The sequence below is a fragment of the Oncorhynchus mykiss genome, chromosome 6 (assembly GCF_057628025.1).
Source record: "Oncorhynchus mykiss isolate SJ-2025 chromosome 6, ASM5762802v1, whole genome shotgun sequence".
NCBI lineage: Eukaryota > Metazoa > Chordata > Actinopteri > Salmoniformes > Salmonidae > Oncorhynchus > Oncorhynchus mykiss.
In genome coordinates this window covers 47,000,730-47,026,598 of record NC_143027.1, presented here as the reverse complement: position 1 = coordinate 47,026,598, position 25,869 = coordinate 47,000,730, and the positions used below count along the sequence as shown (strand labels likewise).

General features: G+C 43.5%; 1 protein-coding gene across 2 annotated transcripts in view; it reads right to left on the bottom strand.

The window, feature by feature from the left end:
* The window catches only part of rasgrf2b (Ras protein-specific guanine nucleotide-releasing factor 2b), a 227,797-nt gene that overhangs the window by 117,354 nt on the left and 84,574 nt on the right, over nucleotides 1-25,869 (bottom strand). For both annotated transcript variants that reach the window (XM_036980258.2, XM_036980260.2), the window contains exons 2-3: nucleotides 11,953-12,059; nucleotides 11,335-11,482 (exon numbers count right to left, since the gene is read on the bottom strand). In XM_036980258.2, coding sequence (XP_036836153.2) covers nucleotides 11,335-11,482; nucleotides 11,953-12,059 — 255 coding nt within the window. The remainder of the gene's footprint in view (nucleotides 1-11,334; nucleotides 11,483-11,952; nucleotides 12,060-25,869) is intronic.

The following is a 25,869-nucleotide window of genomic DNA, read 5'->3' as shown; positions in this document are numbered from 1 at the left end:
CCAGCATGTCACTGACTGGTTGGCATTACTCACCCTGGCCCAGGAGTTGTCCATTGTGGCACCATGGATGGGGGGCACCTCCTTACAACATACAAGACACAGGACTGATTACATTATCAATGGTGGTTATGTCCTCCCATTACTCTGAAACGTGACTGGTGTCTGGCCACTGCTTCCTTATCTGTCATCATTATTTTTGCTGAAGCCCTCAAATGCTAGCTAGCTAATATGGTTGATTATTTAGCAGGGATCTTACAGTAGCTAGCCAGTTTGAGTTGAAACATTATTGAAAGCAATCTGGCAACATGCATCAAACATGCAGTCAGGTTTGCAAGTAACGTTAAGCTAGCAGGGATGAAACCTTCAGGTGCAACGTTAGCTATGCAAATCTTCCTTTCACATTACAGGTTAGGGAGAGGCTATGTATTTAGCTAGTTACATCACAGTATCATAGTGGAACAGCCTGTCAAATAATGGCATGTAGCTAGCTATAAACAAAACTTAGCAACTTACCAACAACACACCAGTCTCAGGTTTTGACGGTTGACAGCCTAAATATAAGCTAGTCGGAGGTAATCCAAATCTTGGCAATCTGCCCAAGATTGTTGAACAACTTTATGAAAGCCCATTTTCACTAGGGTAGCTATTTCCCGAGCAAGGGCAAGCACAAACCACACGCCTTGTCTGGGGAAGACGTTCCAGTGGGCGAGTTCATTTTTGAGTTTTAATTTTCTTTCTTGCTTGCCTTTTCCCCACAATGCAGTATTCAAAATCAGTAGTACTATAAAAGTTTTTAAAAAACGACAAAAAAGTCAAGCAGAACAAAACACACGAGAAATAGAAAATAAGAAGTACACAAGAAAGTATGTAAACTATATAAAGGGTCAATGCCAATACCATATTTACAATGTTCAGGGATACTGGAGTGGTAGGGTTAGCTATGTATGGGCATAATGTGACTAGGCATCAGGATATATAATAAACAGAGTAGCAGCAGCAGCGTATATGATGATTGTATGTTAGTGTGTGCGTAGAGTCAGTATGAATGTGTGTGTGTGTAATGTCTGTGTGAGCAAATTACGTGTGTGTTGGAGTGTCAATGTGAGTGTGTGTGTGTGTGTGTGTGTGTGTGTGCATAAAGTCAGTGCGATAATTCAAATGAAATAGAAGGGTCAATGCACATAGTCCATGAAGCCATTTTGTTAGCTATTTAGCAGTCTTATGGCTTGGGGATAGAAGCTGTTCATGAGCCTGTTGGTGTCAAACTTGTTGCTCCTGTACCGCTTGCTGTGCAGAAGCAGAGAGAATAGTCTTGGGTGGCTGGAGTCTAACAATTTTCCGGGCCTTTGTTTCACACCGCCTGATATAGAGGTCCTGGATGACAAGGAGCCTAGCCCCATTGATGTACTGGGTTATCCACACCACCCTATGTAGAGTCATGCGATCAAGGGCTGTGCAGTTGCCATACCAAGCAGTGATGTAGCCAGTCAAAATGCTCTCAATGGTGCAGGTGTAGAACCTTTTGAGGATTTGAGGGCCTGTGCTAAATATTTCAACCTCCTGAGGGGGAATAGGCTTTGTCGTGTCCTCTTCACGACTGTCTTGGTGTATTTAGACCATTCTAGTTTGTTGTTGATATGGATACCAAGGAACTTGAAGCTCTCAACCTGCTCCACTACAGCCCATCGATGAGAATGGGGGCGTGCTCTGTGCTCCTTTTCCTGTAGTCCACAATTATCTCCTTTTGTTTTGGTTACGTTGAGGGATAGGTTGTTATTCTGGCACCACCCGGCCAGGTCTCTGACCTCCTCCCTATAGGCTGTCTCATCATTGTCGGTGATCAGGCCTAGCACTGTTGTGTCATCGGCAAACTTAATGATGGCGTTGGAGTCGTGCCTGGCCATGCAGCCGTGGGTGAACAGAGAGTACAGGAGGGGACTGAGCACGCACCCCTGGGGAGCTCCAGTGTTGAGGATCAGCGTGGCAGATGTGTTGCTACCTACCCTCACCACCTGGGTCAGGAAGTCCAGGATCCAGTTGCAGAGAGAGGTGTTTAGTCGCAGGTTCCTTAGCTTAGTGATGAGCTTTGAGGGTACTATAGTGTTGAACGCTGAGCCGTAGTCAATGAATAGCATTCTCACATACGTGTTCCTTTTGTCCAGGTGGGAAAGGGCAGTGTGGAGTGCAATAGAGATTGCATCATCTGTGGATCTGTTTGTGTGGTATGCAAATTGGAGTGGGTCAAAATGGAGTGGGTCTAGGGTTTCTGGGATAATGGTGTTGCGGTGATCCATTACCAGCCTTTCAAAGCACTTCATGGCTACGAATATGAGTGCTACTGGTCTGTAGTCATTTAGGCAGGTTGCCTTTGTGTTCTTGGGCACAGGGACTATGGTGGTTTGCTTGAAACATGTTGGTATTACAGACTCAATCAGGGACATGTTGAAAATGTCTGTGAAGACACCTGCCAGTTGGTCAGCAGATTCCCGGAGTACACGTCCTGGTAATCCGTCTGGCCCCGCAGCCTTGTGAATGTTGACCTGTTTAAAGGTCTTACTCATGTCGGCTACGGAGAGCGTAATCACACAGTCGTCCGGAACAGCTGATGCTCTCATGCATGCCTCAGTGTTGCTTGCCTCGAAGCGAGCATAGAAGTGATTTTAGCTCATCTGGTAGGCTCGTGTCACTGGGCAGCTCTCGGCTGTGCTTCCCTTTGTAGTCTGTAATAGTTTGAAAATCCTGCCACATCCGACGAGCGTCGGAGCCGGTGTAGTATGATTCAATCTTAGCCCTGAATTGACGCTTTGCCTGTTTGATGGTTCGTCGCAGGACATAGCGGGATTTCTTGTAAGCTTCCGGGTTAGAGTCCCGCACCTTGAAAGCGGCAGCTCTACCCTTTAGCTCAGTGCAAATGTTGCCTGTAATCCATGGTTTCTGGTTGGGGTATGTACGTACAGTCACTGTGGGGACGACGTCCTCAATGCACTTATTGATAAAGCCAGTGACTGATGTGGTGTATTCCTCAATGTCATTGGAAGAATCCCGGAGCATGTTTAGCATCTGCTTCATCTGACCACTTTTTTTATAGACTGAGTCACTGGTGCTTCCTGCTTTAATGTTTGCTTGTAAGCTGGAATCAGGAGGATAGAGTTGTTGTCAGATTACCAAATGGAGGGCGAAGGAGAGCGTTCTACGCATCTCTGTGTGTGGATTACAGGTGATCTAGATTTTTTTCCCCCTCTGGTTGCACATTTAACATGTTGATAGAGATTTGGTGGAACTGATTTAAGTTTCCCTGCATTAAAGTCTCCGGCCACTAGGAGTGCCGCCTCTGAGCTGACTGAGTGGGGTCTTAGTGCCAGCATCTGTCTGTGGTGGTAAATAAACAGCCACGAAAAGTATAGCTGAGAACTCTCTAGGCAAGTAGTGTGGCCTGCAATTTATCACAATATACTAGCTAGCTATCCCGCTAGCTGAATATCCATGTCGTCATTCAGCCACTATTCCGTGAAACATAGGACATTACAGTTTTTGATGTCCTGTTGGTCGGATATTCGTGATCGTACATCGTCTAATTTATTGTCCAATGATTGCATGTTGGCGAGTAGTATTGACGGTAACGGCAGCATCCCTACTCGCCTTCTGCGGGTCTTGAAGAGGCATCCGGCTCTTTGTCCTCTGTACTTGCATCGCTTCTTCTTGCGAATAACTGGGATGTCGGCCCTGCCGGGTGTTTGGAGAATATCGTGTGAGTCCTGCTTGTTGTTGAAAAAATCTTTGTCTAATCCGAGGTGAGTGATCGCTGTCCTGATATCCAGAAGCTCTTTTCTGCCAAAATATATGGTTGCAGAAACATTATGTACAAAATAATGTACAAATATCGCGAAAAAAACACATAATAACACAATTGGTTGGGCGCCCGTAAAACTGCTGCCATTCCTTGCGGCACCATTTTGGCGTGATGTGATGTTGAGGGCCACACAGTCGTGGGGGAACAGAGAGTACAGGAGGGGATTAAGGAGGGGATACACCGCTGTGGGGCCCTCCGTGTTGAGGGTCAATGTGGCGGAGGTGACCCTCACCAACTGAGGTTGGCCTGTCTCAAAGTCCAGCATGCAGTTGCAGAAGGAGGTGTTCAGTTCCAGAGTCCCAAGCTTGGAGGTGACCATGTTGTTGAATACTGAGCTGTAGTCAATGAACAGCATTCTCACGGGTATTCCTCTTGTCTAGGTGGGTGAGGGCAGTGTGGAGTGCAATTAAGATTGCGTCATCTATGGATCTGTTGGGGCGGTATGCAAATCGAAGTGGATCTAGGGTGTCTGGGATGATGGTGTTGATATGTGCCATAACCAGCCTTTCAAAGCACTTCATGATTACACATATGAGTGCTACATGGCTGTAGTCAATGGGGCAGATAGCCTTAGAGTTATTGGGAAAAGGAATGATGGTGGTCAGCTTGTGTGGATAAACAAACTGGGACAAGGAGAGGTTGGAAATGACCGTGAATATGCCAGCCAGCCTGTGTAATAGGATTCCACCTTATTCCTATAATTGTCCTTTTGCGTGTTTGATGGATCTGCAGAGGTCGTAATGGGACTACTCGTACTAGTTTGTGTCCTCAACCGTAGCCTCAGGGTTAGCTGCGATAGCCCTGTGTGTGGTAGCCCTGTCCTTTAGCTTAGCACCAACCTCCGTGTTAATCCAGGGCTGTGGAGACATCACTGTGGAGACATCGTTAAAGTATTTCCTAATGAAGCCGGTGACTGAGGTTGTTAGCTTGTCGATGCTATCGGCGGAGTCCCGGAACATATTCCAGTCAGCGCCTGCAAAGCAGTCTTGTAGCATAGCCTCTGATTCGGAGGACCATTTCTCAACGGGTACTTCCTGTTTGAGCTTCTGCTTGTATACAGAAAGCAGTATAGAGTCATGCTCTGATTTGAGAGCTCTGCTCTGATTTGCCGAAGGGGGTATGTGGGAGAGTATGGAATGTTTGCTTGTGGGTAGAGTAATTGTGGGCTAGGACTTTATCTTCCCTAGTGGCAAAAGAGACGTGTTGCTGGAAGTTGGCCATTATGTGTCTTAATGACGTAGAACCATAATCACTAACAACACGGAAAGCAGCCTCCAGGTGCATGGTCTCCAGCTTCTTTATTGCCTTGTATAGTTTGTGAAGTGCCAGCATGTTGTTTTCCTTGTCCTGACGTGGAATATACACTACATGACCAAAAGCATGTGGAGAACTGCTCATCGAATATCTCATTCTAAAATCATGGGCACTAATATGGAGTTTGTCTCCATTTGCCGCTATAACAGCCTCCACGCATCTGGGAAGGCTTTCCACTTGATGTTGGAAAATTGCTGCGGGGATTTGCTTCCTTTCAGCCATAAAAGCATTAGTGAGGTCGATTTGTGTACAGGAGCATTGTCATGCTGAAACAGGAAAGGGCCTTCCCCAAACGTTTGCCACAAAGTTGGAAGCACAGAATCGTCAAAAATGTCATTGTATGCTTTAGCATTAAGATTTCCCTTCACTGGAACTAAGGGGCCTAGCCCGAACCATGAAAAACAGCCCTAGACCATTATTCTTCCTCGACAAAACTTTACAGTTGGCACTATGCATTTTTTAGCAGGTAGCGTTTTCCTGGCATCAGCCAAACACAGATTTGTCCATCGGACTGCCAGATAGTGAAGCTTGATTCACTGTGAATGGTGATCTTAGGCTTGTGTGCAGCTGCTTGGCCATGTAAATCAATTTCATGAAGCTCCCAATGAACAGTTCTTGTGCTGACGTTGCTTCCAGAAGCAGTTCGGAACTTCGTAGTGAGTGTTGCAACCAGGGACCTACAATTGCTACACACTACACCCTTCAGCATTCAGCAGTCCTGTTCTGTGAGCTTGTATGGCCTACCACTTTGCGGCTGAGCCGTTGTTGCTCCTAGATGTTTCCACTTCACAATAAGAGCACTTACAGTTGGCAGCTCTAGCAGGGCAGAAATGTAACTAACTGGCTTGTAGGAAAGGTGGCATCCTATGACAGTGCCACGTTGAAAGTCACTGAGCTCTTAAGTAAGAGCCCTAATCTCCCCCTAATCTCACCAGGGCTCCCCTCTCCTCCCTGTTTTTGATAGGGTTAAAACATTAAGTTTAGGCATTCATTACAAATGGTTAAGGTAATTGTGTCTACTGCTGGGACTGAACACACACCCTTCAGATCTGGCATCATGGGATTACACCAATTCACCACCATTTAGCAAAATCCGAGCCCCTAGGTGCGGGTTTTGAAGACATTTCCCGACGTCCTCAGGACATGGACAGGCGTCCAATTTCGAAGTCAGTCTTGAGCAATCTGGCTGGCCTATAGTGCACTATATAGAGCCTAGGGTGCCATTTGGGATTCAGTTAAAATAGTAATAGTAGGATAGAACCGCTACAGGAGAAGGGCTCATACACCAGTGATCATTAGCAGAGTCTTATACTGAGACTATTAATTGGCATATTGAAACATATCTGAACATTTTCCCAATGTTTAAACAGCAAAGAAAACAACTGGAATCTGATCTTTTGAGTTTTGATTTATACTATATGTACATGGTTCTCAATTCTGATACAATTCCAATTCTCCATTATGCAATCTTTTTTGTTGTTGCATGTAACCTGCCATTACCACAACAACCACCACAAAATTTAAAGGAACAGTGATAGGATGTCTGCATGCTATTTCAGAGGCTACATCAGTGTGAATGCACAAATATGATATGGGTTACATGTAAAACTGAGCGTGGACAGTCAGACAAAAAGATTGGATATGAGCAAAAAATCTGAATTAGGCTCATAGGATGACTGTGTAAACACAGCATATAGATTTTTGATTTGAAATGCTGGGGCTTGTGGTTGAGGAGAAGTCCAAATTTAAAGGCAGGAGATGGCAGAGGTGCGCTAATAATAGGAGGCCTGTACTATTCTACTCTAATCTACTGATGAGTGGTGAGTTTTCAGGCACTAGCGGCTGCAGGGGGATTCACCCAAGCGGATGCTACTTGTTGGCAATGAAGGAGTAGCTAGCGGTCATTCTACCTACAAAGTCAAGTGGCTATGCTACGGGATGGATGTGGATGGCTGTGAGGACGTCGTCGACGGCAAGGTGCGCACCTGAATTGCTACGGAACTGTCTTTTGACCAACTATTCCCCCCTGGCTGTGACCGTCATGATGCTCCATCCCTGTGACCGTGATTCTGCCTCCCACCACTCGATGCAACCAAAAGAAGCTGCTTCAGCTCCCATGCCGACTTCCTGACATTGCTTCAGTAACCTTAACCATTCTGGCTTCCTGATTTTGTTTAATTGTATGTTCTTTACTTTTGTGTGTATTGTATTCATATTTTGTATGCTCATGGATTTCAGTTTGTATTGTTTGCTTTACTATATAAAAACTTGAGTGTAATAAATCTTGAACTTGAAATAGTGTAAATAGCTCGGATTATGGCTATAATAGTCACATTAAATGGCAATCCATCGATATACAATTCTCTGGAATGTAGCGCTATTTCAGGTGTGTGCAAAGTGTGTGTGTGTGTGTCAGGCTGTGGGCGTTTCCACGTTAGATAAGCATCAGATTTCCTCTTCACGGACAATCTCCTGCCACACTCACACACTCACACACGCACACGCGCGCGCACACACACACACACACACACACACACACACGTAACTGTGGGTTATCTGCCTGTGACTGCCTAAGCAAATCATGGTTTAGCTCAGCGATACAGCAGCAGTATCCCACAGGACTCTCACAAAGCTCTACCTCACTCTACCTCACTGTGACTGGGGGAAATAATTTCATTAAATGTTTCATTTATTACATTTATTTGACAGGGACAATGCACATCAATTAGCATTTCTGTAAATGTGGCAGATTTTCCAGCTATCTATTTTTCAATTGTAGTCCCTGGGCAGGTATATAAAAGCACTTAAAATGGCATCATAAAAATGGTACATTTGTTTAAACATTGTGCATACATGTCTGATTGCCCTTCAGCCACACTTTGTTGTTTAATTTATTATCGCTGCATTTCCCCTTTTGACACAGAGTCTTTGTATTGTGAACCGTCTAGAATGAATCATTTATGGAGTCTTTGTATTGTGAACTTTGTGCATACATGTCTGATTGCCCTTCAGCCACACTTTGTTGTTTAATTTATTATCGCTGCATTTCCCCTTTTGACACAGAGTCTTTGTATTGTGAACCGTCTAGAATGAATCATTTATGGAGTCTTTGCAAAGGGTTGATAGGTTGCACAGCTCCATAATATCAGTGGTCGATGTGTTCCAGACGTGAGGCTCTGCTTTTTCTTTACATGCTAACCTAACATGGTGTCAAGGTCGTCGGTATAATTATTGGACCAAGCTGCAGCGCGATATGGTTTCCACATATTATTTATTAGAAACTCACAAAACAAGAAAAGAAAAAACGAAACAAACAACGAACCGTAACAAAGAGGTGTAACATACACTCAAAACAATATCCCATAAAACACAGGTGGAAAAAATGCTACTTAAATATGATCCCCAATTAGAGACAACGATAGCCAGCTGCCTCTAATTGGGAATCATACCAAACACCCACATAGAAAAACTAAACTAGAACCTTACATAAATAATAACTAGAAAACCCCCCAGTCACGCCCTAACCTACTATACCATAGAAAAACAAAGGCTCTCTATGGTCAGGGCGTGACACATGGCTGATAGAAATCAGTCAATCAGCATTAATATGCAACATAAAAACCATGCAGTCAGCCAAAGAAAGTTGGACCAGTCTCAAAAAGCATGGATTCGGTTTTGTAACTGCCTTTTAGCTGTTCACAAGCATGACATGAAGCATGTAAACATAGACATGCAATACCATGCTTAGCAGAGGTCATGATGGGGTGTTCCTCTCGTGGACCTGTCCTGTGAGCTTTGTAACCAGCCAATGCTGTTTGAATGTTGCCTTCTATCAAAGTCAGTACATGTATTGTACACACAGGCAGTGTTATAAGGAAATCTATAAGCATTTGTAACAGCTGTTAATATTAAAACTAGAGGTCGACAGATTAACCGGAATGGCCGATTAATTAGGGCCGATTTCAAGTTTTCATAATCAGTAGTCGGCATTTTTCGACACCGATTACGGCCGATTACAATGCACTCCATGAGTAGACTGTGTGGCAAGCTGACTACCTGTTACGTAAGTGCAGCAAGGAGCCAAGTTAAGTTGCTAGCTAGCATTAAACTTATCTTATAAAAAACAATCAATTTTAACATAATCCCTAGTTAACTACACATGGTTGATGATATTACTAGTTTATCTAGCTTGTCCTGCGTTGCATATAATCGATGCGGTGCCTGTTAATTTATCATCGAATCACAGCCTACTTCGTCAAACGGGTGATGATTTAACAAGCGCATTCGCGAAAAAAGCACTGTCGTTGCACCAATGTCTTCCTAACCATCAACATCAATGCCTTTCTTAAAATCAATATACAAGTATATATTTTAATCCTGCATATTTAGTTAATATTGCCTGCTAACATACATTTATTTTACCTCTGGAAATTGTGTCACTTCTCTTGCGTTCTGTGCAAGCAGAGTCAGGGTATATGCAGCAGTTTGGGCTGCCTGACTCGTTGCAAACTGTGTAAAGACCATTTCTTCCTAACAAAGACCGTAATTAATTTGCCAGAATTGTACATAATTATGACATAACATTGAAGGTTGTGCTATGTAACAGCAATATTTAGACTTAGGGATGCCACCCTTTAGATAGGTTATGGTTCCGTATTTCACTGAAAGAATAAACGTTTTGTTTTCGAAATGGTGGTTTCCGGATTTGACCATATTAATGACCCAAGGTTCATATTTCTGTGTGTTATTATAAGTCTATGATTTGATATTTGATAGAGCAGTCTGACTGAGCGGTGGTAAGCAGCAGCAGGCTCGTAAGCATTCATTCTAACAGCACTTTCCTGCATTTGCCAGCAGCTCGTCGCTGTGCTTCAAGCATTGCGCTGTTTATGACTTCAAGCCTATCAATTCCAGAGATTAGGCTGGCAATAATATAGTGCCTATAAGAACATCCAATAGTCAAAGGAAATACAAATGGCATAGAGAGAAATAGTCCTATAATTCCTATAATAACTACAACCTAAAACTTCTTACCTGGGAATATTGAAGACTCATGTTAAAAGGAACCACCAGCTTTCATATGTTCTCATGTTCTGAGCAAGGAACTTAAAAATTATCTTTTTTACATGGCAAATATTGGACTTTTACTTTCTTCTTCAACACTTTGATTTTGCATTATTTTAACCAAATTATTTATTTGAGACTAAATTGATTTTATTTATGTATTATATTAAGTTAAAATAAAAGTGTTCATTCAGTATTGTTGTAATTGTCATTATTACAAATATCTATACAAAAATTGTCCGATTAATCGGTATCGGCTTTTTTTGGTCCTCCAATAATAGGTATCGGTATCGGCATTGAAAAATCATAATCGGTCGACCTAATTTAAAACTTGCGTTAGGTTGGACCCTGTAGATTCATGATTACCAAACACTAAACTCAGTAAAACGCTCAGTGGGTACTCAACATCCAGTTTCTCAAATCAAATCACTGCACAATGTTGGACTCAGACACGCGCACACACACACACGCACACTGTAGTTTTAATTTCCTTCTACCAACTGTCTGACATCGATCTCATCCATCCAGGTCTCACTGACTGTTTACTCCAGGAACAATTAGGACTGTTCATCTAATTATCACTAGCCAACACATTGTCACTGTGTGTGTGTGTGTGTGTGTGTGTGTGTGCTGCATTATTAACGCTGCATTTATCACCCCCAAATGAACCGCTAAGGACCTTTCCCTCAGCTTAGCGAGAAGTTAACTCTACACAAACGTGTATGTTCCTCTTTGCATCACTCATTGACTGGCGCTGGCTGGAGACTGATCACAGTGTGTATGTGTTTGCAACTTGTCAGAGCAGAAATGTCAATAAAGCGAATTCATATGCCGTCACCAAGGAGATGAGAGGTGGTGGTCTAAAATCAAGGCTGAGAGAGACAGCTCGACAATGACAGAGGGGGAGGAGAGAAAGATGAATAATGAAAGATGGAGACAAAGAGAGATGGAGTTGGAGAAGAAAGAGGACAGAGCTAAAGATGAAGAGAGGGCAGAGAAGGAAAGATACATATACAAAACAATACAGAAAGAGAGAAGAGATAGAGACAGAGAAAGAGGAACAGACAGAGGTAGTGTGTTTTGAGTGCCAGTGTGCTTGCAAGCACCTCTCCTTTGAGCCTCTCTATCTCTGTATCCTGATCCTCCAATTGAGTACGTAGTTGGTTGGCTGCCACCTTCTCTGTCTCCACAATCTGGACCAGGTGGATGTACTTTTGCATCAAGACCTCACGCTCGATGATGATGTCAGAGTAGCTGAGGAGACAGACACACAGGGATGATGTCACCGAGGGACCCCGGAGGACAGAAATACTCAATCCCGAATAGACCCTGCCCCCAAACCACTATCTGACAAGACTGGAAAGGTATAATAAACAATGTTTTGTGGCTCTATACACAGTGGCAATGAGGGAGAGAGAAGAGAGAAGAGAGGGAGAGAAATGAGACAAACAGTGGAAGGAGGCCTGATAGAGAGAGGATGAGAGAGAGGAGTAAGAAAAAGGTTGAGTGGGAGAGAAGGCACCTGGGTTCGGAGAGATAATCGGGGGGGGGGGGGGGGGGGGGGGGGTTAAGAATAAGAGATGTAGAACAGGCAAGTCCCATGGCTATGTACAGGTATACCCACTGGGCTCTGGCCTGGTTGTTATGCAGACACAGCAACACACAACCATCCCTTCCCCTTCTCTCAGGAGGGTCTCTGTCTCTCTCTCGAACACACACAGTACCTGGCCTGTTGGATGGCCTCCACCCATTCATCACATTCATTCTCCTCCTCAGTCCGTAGCTCCAGAGGCTTCTGTCCATCATGGCCAAACACGATCAGGAAGTAGTGCTGCAAGAAGAGAGAGAGAGTGAGTGAGAAAGAGTGGGAAAGAGAGAGGGGTACTGTAGGTGCCAACACACTTCAACATTCCTGAACAGGCTAAACATATAGAAGGAGAGGAAACAAGTCAATGACATACATATGCACGGACGCGCTGGCACAAGCACCCCCCCCACACACACACACACACACACACACCAAACAGGCTTGGGCTCAGCAACAGTAGAGCCAGGGGTCTAAAGAGTAACCATCAGCTTTGGCCTCACACGTCAAATACACACACACACTTGCGCACGCTCACGCATATGGTTTGTCTGTACACAAACAAACACCCAGAAAGATTGTGTGTATGCAAGTGTGTCCACCTGACACAAACAGGCTGTAACAGGGACAGGCATGAACAGAGCCAAAGGACATGGTGACATGGAGCCTGCATCCAAAACAGCACCCTAATTCCCTTTATAGTGCACTATTTTTGACCAGTGCCCTATCAATGAAGAGAGTCTGCTGGCTGAGAAAACGATATATTACACTTACGTAGCCTATGATCATCAATATCAGCCAGCCTGCTCTTTTCTTTCACACTTTCTCTCACTCCCACTTCCCTCTCCCTCCCATTATCCTTGCTGAATTTCCCTGCCTTCTTAGCCTGGACGCAAACCCTAAAATCAGTAAGAATTCCGGCTCTCACAGACCTGTTCGTTTTTCTTTAAGAAGCCATCCTGTTCTCCACTCATTACCTGTATTAACTGCACCTGTTTGAACTTGTTACCTGTATAAAAGACACCTGTCCACACAATCAAACAGACTCCAACCTCTCCACAATGGCCAAGACCAGAGAGCTGTGTAAGGCCATCAGGGATAAAATTGTAGACCTGCACAAGGCTGAGATGGGCTACAGGACAATAGGCAAGCAGCTTGGTGAGAAGGCAACAACTGTTGGCGCAATTATTAGAAAATGGAAGAAGTTCAAGATGACGGTCAATCACCCTTGGTCTGGGGCTCCATGCAAGATCTCACCTCGTGAGGCATCAATGATCATGAGGAAGGTGAGGGATCCGCCCAGAACTACACGGCAGGACCTGGTCAATGACCTGAAGAGAGCTGGGACCACAGTCTCAAAGAAAACCATTAGTAACACACTACGCCGTCATGGATTAAAATCCTGCAGCGCACGCAAGGTCCCCCTGCTCAAAGCCAGCGCATGTCCAGGCCCGTTTGAAGTTTGCCAATGACTATCTGGATGATCCAGAGGAGGAATGGGAGAAGGTCATGTGGTCTGATGAGACAAAAATAGAGCTTTTTGGTCTAAATTCCACTCTAAATTCCACACAGGATGAGTACAACCCCAAGAACACCATCCCAACCGTGAAGCATGGAGGTGGAAACATCATTCTTTGGGGATGCTTTTCTGCAAAGGGGACAGGACGACTGTATTGAGGGGAGGATGGATGGGGCCATGTATCGCAAGATCTTGGCCAACAACCTCCTTCCCTCAGTAAGAGCATTGAAGATGGGTCGTGGCTGGATCTTCCAGCATGACAACAACTCAAAACACACAACCAGGGCAACTAAGGAGTGGCTCCGTAAGAAGCATCTCAAGGTCCTGGAGTGGCCTAGCCAGTCTCCAGACCTGAACCCAATAGAAAATCTTTGGAGGGAACTGAAAGTCCGTATTGCCCAGCGACAGCCCCGAAACCTGAAGGATCTGGATAAGGTCTATATGGAGGAGTGGGCCAAAATCCCTGCTGCAGCGTGTACAAACCTGGTCAAGAACTACAGGAAACGTAGGATCTCTGTAATTGCAAACAAAGGTTTCTGTACCAAATATTAAGTTCTGCTTTTCTGATGTATCAAATACTTATGTCATGCAATAAAATGCAAATTAATTACTTAAAAATTATACAATGTGATTTTCTGGATTTTTGTTTTAGATTCCATCCCTCAGAGCTGAAGTGTACCGATGATAAAAATGACAGACCTCTACATGCTTTGTAAGTAGGAAAACCTGCAAAATCGGCAGTGTATCAAATACTTGTTCTCCCCACTGTATACATTGTCTACTGGTATCATTTTAAATTGAGAACATATACAGTGCCTTGCGAAAGTATTCGGCCCCCTTGAACTTTGCGACCTTTTGCCACATTTCAGGCTTCAAACATAAAGATATAAAACTGTATTTTTTTGTGAAGAATCAACAACAAGTGGGACACAATCATGAAGTGGAACGACATTTATTGGATATTTCAAACTTTTTTAACAAATCAAAAACTGAAAAATTGGGCGTGCAAAATGATTCAGCCCCTTTACTTTCAGTGCAGCAAACTCTCTCCAGAAGTTCAGTGAGGATCTCTGAATGATCCAATGTTGACCTAAATGACTAATGATGATAAATACAATCCACCTGTGTGTAATCAAGTATATACGGAGAGAGAGTGACATTAAAATTAAACAGATTGGAGATCTTACAACTACACAAAAAGGAAATGTTCATTTGAGAATACAACACAGAGACAACCCATTCCCCTCTTTATTGCATGATTGTGATATGTGCTTAATCAACATTGACACAAAAAAAAATTCAACTTTAAAAACTTCACTTCAAAGAATCAACTTCATCACTTCAAAATGTAAAAAATAAGCTAACATGTATGTAAAGATTAGACATCTTAGTCTAAACCACAATATACAATTGAGTAGTACAAGTAAGCTATTATTACCAAAGCATCATTTCAGATTAACTGTATTTTATTTTTGTGTGCAACATTGGCTAACATAGGTAAGCCTACACATATAACTGTCACGATTGTCGTTAGAAGCATACTCGGACCAATGTGCAGCGTGATCTGGGTTCTACATCTTTATTTAGTGAAACGCACAAAAACAATAAAGCAAGAACGAAATGTGACAAAGTGGTGCACATGCACAAAACAATATCCCACAAAACACAGGTGGAAAAAAGGCTACCTAAATATGATCGCCAATTAGAGACAACGATAACCAGTTGCCTCTAATTGGGAATCGTACAAAATTACTAACGTAGAAAAACCAAACTAGCACACCACATAGAAATAATAAACTAGACTAACCCCCAGTCACGCACTGACCTACTCTACCATAGAAAATAAGGGCTCTCTATGATCAGGACGTGTTAATAACCCATGGCATGGCATATAGAATATACCCTTAGTCTTTTGGGACATTCATTGGGACGGCTCTCTTCATCTGCAAACAGGCTTTCACAGCTTTTTATATCTGAGGAGAGAAAACATCACAAAGAAACAGGCTTCATTTTACTCAAATTAGACTGCACTGAATAAATATTTTGTGGCATTATATCTCTGTCCTCAAAGTTCCCCCTCTAGGGACTGGAACTGGATAATCCTTTCATAATGTCCTCCCACAAAGTTACCTGCCCTCTCCAGTAGCCTACACTTTCCCTTTACAGACAGCTGGAGCTGCAATTTCACCCTCTTCCATGGCTGTTATCTGCAAATGCATTTGGAGACTGTTTTTAATTTAGAAGGGTTACATTAAGATAGCTAGCTAATAGGAAGTTAGCTAGGTGATGACATTTAAACTGAATAGAAAAAGAAAAAACTATACTATGAAACAAAGATAAATGATAAAGAATGATAGCAAAATGGATCCATAATAAATACAAATAGCAGATGATATTGCCACTCCTATTGCTTCAATCTAAGCCTACTAGAAAGTGCGTGCCCTCAGGCTACCCAGGAATAGTAAAGCCCCCTTTATTAGCTAAAATTAATCAAATCAAATGGTATGTCACATGCGCTGAATACAACAGGTGTAGGCCATACAGTGAAATGCTTACTTACAAGCCCTAACCAACAATGTAGCTAAAAAAAATAAAAAAATAAGAATAAGAAAAAAAAGTAACAAATGTTTGAAGAGCAGCAGTAAGATAACAATTGCGAGGCTTTACACAGGGGGTACAGGTTCAGAGTCAATGTGCGTGGGCACCAGTTAGTCAAGGTAATTGAGGTAACATGTACATGTAGGTAGAGTTATTAAAGTGACTATGCAAAGATAATAACAGAGAGTAACAGCAATGTAAAATATGCACATAGTCTGGGTAGCAATTTGATTAGATGTTCAGGAGTCTTATGGCTTGGGGGTAGACGACCTAGATTTGGAGCTCCGGTACCACTTGCCATTCGGTAGCAGAAAGAACAGTCTATGACTAGGCTGGCTGGAATGTTTGACAATTTTTAGGGCATTCCTCTGACACTGCCTGGTACAGAGGTCCTGGATGGCAGGAAGCTTCGCCCCAGTGATGTACTGGGCCGTATGCACTACCCTCTGAAGTGCCTTGCGGTCGGAGGGAAGTGCGTACGGTCGGTGGCCGAGCAGTTGCCATACTAGGCAGTGATGCTCTCAATGGTGCATCTGTAGAACGTTTTGAGGATCTGAGGAACCATGACAAATCTTTTCAGTCTCCTGAGGGGGAATAGGTTTTGTTGTGCCCTCTTCACAACTGTCTTGGTGTACTTGTACCATGTTAGTTTGTTGGTGATTTGGACACCAAGGAACTTGAAGCTCTCAACCTGCACCACAATAGCCCTGTCGAAGAAAATGGGGGCGTGTTCGGTCCTCCTTTTCCTGTAGTCCACAATCATCTCCTTTGTCTTGATCACGTTGAGGGAGAGGTTGTTGTGCTGGGACCACACGGCCAGGTCTCTGACCTCCTCCCTATAAGCTGTCTTGTCGTTGTCGGTGATCAAGCCTACCACTGTTGTGTCATTGGCAAACTTAATGATGGTTTTGGAGTCATGCCTGGCCGTGCAGTCATGAGTGAACAGGGAATACAGGAGGGGACTGAGCACACACCCCTGAGGGGACACCGTGTTGAGGATCAGCATGGCGGATGTGTTGTTACCGACCCTTACCACCTGGTGGTGGCCCGTCAGGAAGTACAGGATCCAGTTGCAGAGGGAGGTGTTCAGTCCCAGGGTCCTTAGCTTAATGATGAGCTTTGAGGGCAGGGTGGTGTTGAACACTGAGCTGTAGTCAATGAATAGCATTCTCACCCAGTTGGTCAGAGCATGCTCGGAGTACACGTCCTAGTACTCCGTCTGGCCCTGCGGCCTTGTGAATATTCACCTGTTTAAAGGTCTTACTCACATTGGCTGTGTAGAGCATGATCCCACAGCTGTCCGGAACAGCTGATGCTCTCATGCATGTTTCAGTGTTACTTGCCTAGAAGCGAGCATAGAAGTAATTTAGCTCGTCTGGTAGTTGATTCAGCCTGTTACCAACCCATAATGAACTTTTTGAGATTTTTTTGTTGTTGTTGACCAGATACAATTCTATTTTACAGTAAACAAATTGACAACAGACTTTCAGCATGTTTATAGGGAAGCATATTCAACAAGCACAGCACTTACACAAATTACTGATGATTGGCTGAGAGAAATTGATGATAAACAGATTGTGGGGGGCTATTTTGTTGGACTTCATTTAACAGTATCAATCATAGTCTGCTGCTGGAAAAACATATTGTATATGTAATGGCTTTACACCACCTACTATATTGTGGATACAAAGTTACCTGTCTAACAGAACCCAGAGGGTGTACTTTAATGCAAGCCTCTCCAGGCAGAATCACAAATTCCCCGGGGCAGCTGTATAGGCCCCTTCATTTTTTCCATTTCTAACACCAAAATGCCACTGGCTTTATGTATGCAGATGACTCAACACTATACACATCAACAACTACAGCAACTGAAATGACTGAAACAATTAACGAAGAGCTGCATTTAGTTTCAGAATGGGTGGCAAGGAATAAGTTCAAAAACTAAAAGCATTGTATTTGGGACAAATCATTCACTAAACCATAAACCTCAACTAAATCTTGTAATGGATAATGTGGAAATTGAGCAAGTTGTGATCACTAAACTGTTTGGAGTAACCCTGGATTGTAAACTGTCATGGTCAAAATATGTTAATACAACAGTAGCTAAGGTAGGGAGAACTCGGTCCATAATAAAGCACTGCTCTGTCTTCTTAACAACACTATCAACAAGGCAGGCCAGTTTTGCCGCACCCGGACTGCTGTTCAGTCGTGTGGTCAGGTGCCACAAAGAGGGACTTAGGAAAATGTCAATTCAATGTACACAGAGAGCTAACATTATGCACGTCAATCTCTCGTGGCTCAAAGTGGAGGTGAAACTGATTTCATCACTACTTGTTTTTGTAAGAAGTGTTGACAAGCTGAATGCACCCATGCACCTCAGACACCCATGCACCTAGGATACCCATGCACCTAGGACACCCATGCATACCCCATAAGACATGCCGCTAGAGGTCTCTTTACAATCCCCAAGTTCAGAACAGACTACGGTACTACATAAAGCCATGACTACATGGAACTCTATTCCACATCAAGTAACTGACGCCAGCAGTAAAATTAGATTTAAAAAACAAATAAATCTGTGAATGTATTGTAATGTTTTTAAAATGGTATAAACTGCCTTAATTTAGCTGGACCCCAGTTAGAGTAGCTGCTGCCTTGGCAGGAACTAATGGGGATCCATAATAAATCCAAATACACAAACACTAGCTAGCACACGTAATCTACACACACGTACATTGTAATATTGTTGTATGGTGGAATTATACATTTTGTATTGTAGATATGTAGTGGTGTAATAATGTTATATGATGTACTGTTTTATCTTTAGTTTTTTGGGATGCAACGTGCCTTAATGTATTTGGACCCCAAGAAGAGTAGCTGCTACCTAATAAATACAAATACACAGTCACTTAGCTAAACAGTGTCTAAAGTTTAGCAGCTCAGTTGAGTTAGCCTCCTAGCTGTATTTAAAACATTTATTTATTTACATGAATAGGTTATCCCATTGCCTCTGTTTTTTGGGTTGTTACAAAAACAAAATAATGTCCAATCTTCATGATATGTTTGGTGGTAGTAAAGTACAGCCATGTGGACGAATGGAGACAAGGAAAAAAGTGTGTTTGTCACCAGAGCGGTTAAGAACATGTTGTGATGTTTGATTTTCCCAGCTTAAATCCACTTTCAATTTCAATAAATATAAAATTGCAGACTGTCGGCCACACTTGATAACTAGCATAGGCAACACATACCAGGACGGAAAACAGTGGCACATAAATTATAACACAAAGCACCCCTTCTACGGGCGTGTGGGGGAGGGTTCTTGAAGTGTAACATCCAATAAAAATCTTGTCCCAGTGGACCATTCAAACTGTTTTTGCAATACAAGATTCTTCAGACCTCCAAGGGAGGTGTCACTGTTTTCCGCCAGACCACTGCCTTCCTACTATCCCACACACAGTGGACTTACATGCGCTCACACACACTCACACTCACACACACACACACACACACACACACACACACACACACACACACACACACACACACACACACACACACACACACACACACACACCAGGTATTGGGTGAAGCGTTAGAGACTTTTATTCAAATTGTCATGTCCTGGGGCTGTGGTTTAGCAGAGGAGCTGCTTTTCAAAGTCGGCGAAGAGAACAGAAGAGAAGACACAACTGACTCTCTCTTCTTCTCATCCTCCTCTTCCCTCTCTCAGCATAGAGAAGATTGGCTCCCACATTCTCCTTCTCTACTCCCACTTCATCTCACACACCTCCACCTTTCCCTCACTCTCCTCCTCCTCTCTTTGCACTCCACCTTTCCACCCACTCCAGCTGTCCTCTTTCTTCTCTTGTGCCGCTCTCCTCTCTCTCATCTTCTCCAATTTTCTCCTCTTCAAAATTCTTAACGCTCACCCTTCTCTCTGTCTCTCTCTCTCTATATATTCCCCTCCGTTAGTGGAACAGGGGGGGATGAAACCGAACAGAATCAAGAGAACATCTTTCCATGCTCTGTTTTCATGTCACCTTCATATAAGCCTTTACATAAAGCCTGTATAGTGTTCTCCATCAACGATGATCTGTGCTATCATACTGCCTCACTTATAGGGAGAGGACAGAAAGAGAAAGAGGAAGAAAAAGAGGAAGAGAAAAAAGAGAAATAATGAGAGCAAGAAAGGAAGAGACACAAGAGAGATAAAGAAAAAGAAAGAAATACAGAGAAATACAGAGAAAGAAATGGAAAGAGTTATAGAGAAAGTACAAGTGAGAGAGATACAGAGAGACAGATGGGTATCGAGTGAGACAGAGCTATCCTACATACAGCATATCATATCTTAACGGAGTGCTGTGCACATTCCCTAACTGTGTCACATCGCCTAACAAAACAATTTCCATGGCAACAAGATATTCAGCGCCTGCATGTGCTGTGTTTCACAGTGTTATATATTTCCGTTCGTTTACCTCTTGACTATCCATCCCTCTATTCATCTTTTACTTTGAGTACTTTTATATCAGAGAAGTGATGAGGAGGGGAGAGGACACCCACACAAAGCACGGCCCATAAAAAATATATATATTAAAGTTGATGTCTCACGTGATATAAGTTGCACCATGGATACACTTCCAAAACATACTTACAGAAGTCACAGAAACAACTCATACAGATTACAATGTAAATTGTGCATACAATGTGTTTCAATATGCCTTCTTCCAGCAGAGTAACGGTATGTAACAGAAAGTAAGAATGTAGTATTCCAATGTGTTATGCTATGTTGCATAACATAAAGGGAGTTTGGGCATAAACGCACATTAGCCATCTCTTCTCTGTCCTCAGCACAGAAACGCCACGGGCAGTTTTCCATCTTTAGGCTAGTGGGCTGGTCTAAATCAGTGTTTTTGCAAAGGATGATAATTATTTGGCTTATAAAAGCCTTTAAGATCCCAAACAGTCATTCTGATTCCCATGTAAAATAGCTTTTGGAGTGAGTAAAACATCAACCATAATATTTTTTCCCAAAAGAAATGCTCACAATTTGATGTCAAACTGCCATCTCCTGTCAAACTACCAGGAGGCCTGGAAAGACAGACTGAGTGGGTGCCTCCACACATTGACTCTGTACCGGTACCCCCTGTATATAGTCTCGCTATTGTTATTTTACTGCTGCTCTTTAACTACTTGTTACTTTTATTTCTTATTCTTATTCATCTTTTTTAAACTGCATTGTTGGTTAGGGGCTTGTAAAGTAAGCATTTCATTGTATTCACTTGTATTCTGCACATGTGACTAATACCATTTGATTTGATTTGACATCAAAACTATGAAATAACACATATGGAATCATGTAGTAACCAAAATAGTGTCAAACAAATCAAAACATATTTCAAATAGCCACCCTTTGCATGGATGACAGCTTTGCACACGCTTGGCATTCTCTCAACCAGCAGTCCAGGAAAAGAGAAACAGCAGTAAGGAAAACAGAGTAAAATGGGGATTTAATCGTTCATTGAGAGGTCTGTGTTGAGCCTCTCTACTCTCTTTCTTTATTACAGTCTAGAAGGGTCTGTTCATATTGTGTTCTGTGTCTCTCTAAAGACCATGTTCCTCAGCACTTGAAACAATTACACAGATCTGGGGAACAGAGATGCCACACAATGAGAGGTGGAGACAGACAAACAATGGAGAGCGTTACACCCTCACAGAATGAGACACACACAAATAAAAAAAAAAATAGACAAGCGCACACAGATTTAGGCAGACACACAATGAAGAATGGAATGCCTCTTTGTTCTAAAACTAATTTCAAGCCAATCATTAGTCACCCAGCGTGAGAAAGAGAGAAGAGAGAGATACGGCACGATAGGTTACGCGCACACAGGTTTGTCATTATCAAAGGTGATATGACAATGACGTCAGGGTGATAAAAGGTTATTTTCTTAGAGGGAACAATTTGGAGCTCTAATCTGAGGTGTTCATAGATATATGGAATATGATTTAATTCCAGAAATACCCAAATAAGAGGGAAATTCAATCAGCTCAGCTGCCCACTGAAGATATAAGAGTATTATCATCCCAAGGGCAGTTCGGGCAAATGCCAGATGGGCCGGTGAATCTTTAGTCCGTTGGGCCCATCTAAAACATTTGCTTTTAGCACATAATCATCATAATTTGGTTAATAATAGGATCTTCAAGGACAAAAATGGGACAGTGTGTTAGAAATTCCTGGGCCATTTTCTGGTCCCAGTCCATCCCTGGGCCTGGCCTGGTGGTTCAGTAGAGTCTGGTTTAGACATTGGAGAAGATGAGACCTGGGGGGGGGGACAGTCCGTCCCATCTACACCTGGTAGGACACATAGGCCTACACACAAAAGGGTAGCCTCAGACGTGACTACAGCCACGTCACGGACACCGAAGTCAGACAAACTAAACACCTTCCTTGCCTGCTTTGACGATAATACAGTGCTACCAAGGACCGTGGGCTCTCCTTCTCCGTGGCCGACGTGAGTAAGACATTTAAACATGTTAACCTTCACAAGGCTGTCGGCCCAAACAGCATCCCTAGCCGCATCCTCAGAGCATCAGCAGACCAGCTGGCTGGTGTGTTCATGGACATATTCAATCTCTCCCTATCCCAGTGTGCTGTCCCCACATGCTTCAAAATGTCCACCATTGTTCCTGTACCGAAGAAGGAAAAGGTAACTGAACTAAATGACTATCCCCCCCGTAGCACTCACCTCTGTCATCATGAAGTGCTTTGAGAGGCTAGTCAAGGATCATATCACCTTCACCTTACCTGTCACCCTTAACCCACTTCAATTTTCTTACCTCCCCAATAGGTCCACAGGCGATGCAATCACCATTACACTGCCCTATCCCATCTGGACAAGAGGAATACCTATGTAAGAATGCTCTTCATTGACTATAGTTCAGCATTTAACACCATTGTACACTCCAAGCTCATCATATAGCTAGAGGCCCTGTGTATCAACCCCGCCCTGTGCAATTGGGTCCTGGACTTCCTGACGGGTTGCCCCCAGTTGGTGAAGGTAGGAAACAATATCTTCACTTCACTGATCCTCAAGACTGGGGCCCCACACGGGTGCGTGCTCAGCCCCCTCCTGTACTCCCTGTTCACCCATGACTACGTGGCCATGCACGCCTCCAACTCATCATCAAGTTTGCAGACGACACAACAGTAGTAGGCTTGATTACCAACAACGACAAGACAGCCTACGGGGAGGAGTTGAGGGCACTCGGAGTGTGGTGTCAGCAAAACAACCCCTTACTCAACGTCAACAAAACAAAGATGATTGTGGACTTCAGGAAACTGCTGTCCCGTCCACATCGATGGGAAAGCAGTGGGGAAGGTGAAAAGTTTTAAGATCCTCGGTGTACACATCACGGACAAACTGAAATGATCCGCCCACACAGACAGTGTGGTGAAGAAGGCGGAACAGTGCCTCTTCAACCTCAGGAGGCTGAAGAGATTTGACTTGTCACCTATAACCCTCACAAACTTTTACAGATGCACAATTGAAAGCATCCTGTCGGACTGCATCACCGCCTGCACCACACACAACCGCAAGGCTCTCCAGAGGGTGGTGCAGTCTGCACAACGAATCACTGGGGACAAACTACCTGCCCTCCAGGACACCTACAGCACCCGATGTCACAGGAAGGCCAAAAAGATCATTAAGGACAACAACCACCCAAGCCACTGCCTGTTCACCCTGCTACCATCCATTCAGAAGACGAGGTCAGTACAGATGCATCAAAGCTGGGACCGAGAGACTGAAAAAATCAGCAGGGGATCAAATACTTTTTTCCCCTCACTGTATGTGGGCTCGACCAAGAAGTAAAATGAATAAACACACAACACCAGCCCTTCCTCCCTCCCACTGATGGCTGAGTTATTGTTTTATGCCAGAGTACCTGCAGGGAGAATTACCATTACAGAGAACCATAATAGAGAAGAGCACCATCTGTGTGTGTGTGTGTGTGTGTGTGTGTGTGTGTGTGTGTGTGTGTGTGTGTGTGTGTGTGTGTGTGTGTGTGTGTTGCCAGAAACGAACAAGAGTGACAAAAATCTTCAAACTCGGGTGAGATGTATTTAGCCAGCTAGATAAAACATAATGCTAATAACAACCAGCTGTGTCTGTGTGTACGCGCATGCTTGCACGTGCATGCGAGCGTGTGTTATGTGAGTGTACATTTTCCACAGGCAAGAGCATCATCTAAAACATGGATCAAAAACAGTATGCAGTACATTTTCTATTTTTTATGAAATCAGCATGAGCTGTTAAAAATATTATTGGCCACTATCAGAGCCAGAGCAGAGTTAATAAAACAATAAAAGTCATTGGTGGGGAGAAATGTTCTGGAGATAACTAGGGTAAAGGGGTGTGTTCATTTTTTCCATTCAACACTCCTCTTTACCAGGCAAACAGGGCATTCTAGGAGCATTATATTTATACACTTATCATGCATGCCAGGGTGAAATTTCCCCTATATAAAGATATAGGATCGGCATCCCCTCCCCCAATCCTAACCTTAACCATTAGTGGGCAAAATGCAAAACTGACCCAAGATCAGCATTTAGGGGCAAGTTCATTCCACTCCCCATCTCATACAGTATGCTAAATTACTCTAATCCAGGCCTCTCCAACCCTGTTCCTGGAGAGCTACCCTTCAGTAGGTTTTCGCTCCAACCCCAGTTATAAATAACCTTATTCAGCTTATCAACCAGCTAATTTATAAAATCGTGTGTGCCAAATTTGGGTTGAAGCGAAAACCTACAGGACGCTAGCTCTCCAGGAACAGGGTTAGAGAGCCCAGCCAATCTGCCAATTGTTTTTCTTCCCCAAATCTACTGTACCACCACTACTCAGTCAGTACATCAGTACTTGTAGCTGGTAAAATGATAATATACACTATGGCTGGAGTGGTGTAAAGCTCACATCAATGGAGCAGTGGAAACGCATTCTCTGGAGTGATGAATCACGCTTCACCAGCTGGTATTAAGACGGACCAATCTGCATTTTGGCGGATGCCAGGAGAACGCTACCTGCCCCAATGCATATAGCGCCAACTGTAAAGTTTGGTGGAAGAGTGGAATAATGGTATGGGGCTGTCTTTCATGTTTAGGGCTAGGCCCCTTAGTTCCAGTAAAGCGAAATATTAAAGCTACAGCATTCAATGACATACTCCAGACGATTCTGTGCTTCCAATTTTGTTGCAACAGTTTGGGGAAGGCCCGTTCCTGTTTCAGCATGACAATATGCCAGTGCAAAAAGGGAGGTCTATACAGAAATGGTTTGTTTTCACTTGGCTTTCTAAGGTCTTCGAAAGCCAAGTGAAAAAAAAGATCACCAACCATTTCAAAATAGTACCTTCTCCACTATGCAATCTGGTTTCCGAGCTGGTCATGGGTGCACCTCAGCCACGCTCAAGGTCCTAAACGATATCATAACCGCCATCGATAAAAGAAAGTACTGTGCAGCCGTATTCATCTACCTGGCCAAGGCTTTCGACTCTGTCAATCACAACATTCTTATCGATAGACTCAACAGCCTTGGTTTCTCAAATGACTGCCTCGCCTGGTTCACCAACTACTTCTCAGATAGAGTTCAGTGTGTCAAATCAGAGAGCCTGTTGTCCAGACCTCTGGCAGGTGCCACAGGGTCAAATTCTCAGGCCAACTATTTAATCTGTATACATCAATGATGTCGCTCTTGCTGCTGGTGATTCTCTGATCCACCTCTATGCAGACGACACCATTCTGTATACAGCTGGCCCTTCTTTGGACATTGTGTAAACTAACCTCCAGATGAGCTTCAATGCCATACAACTCTCCTTCCGTGGCCTCCAACTGCTCTTAAACGCTAGTAAAACTAAATGCATGCTCTTCAAACGATCGCTGCCCGCACC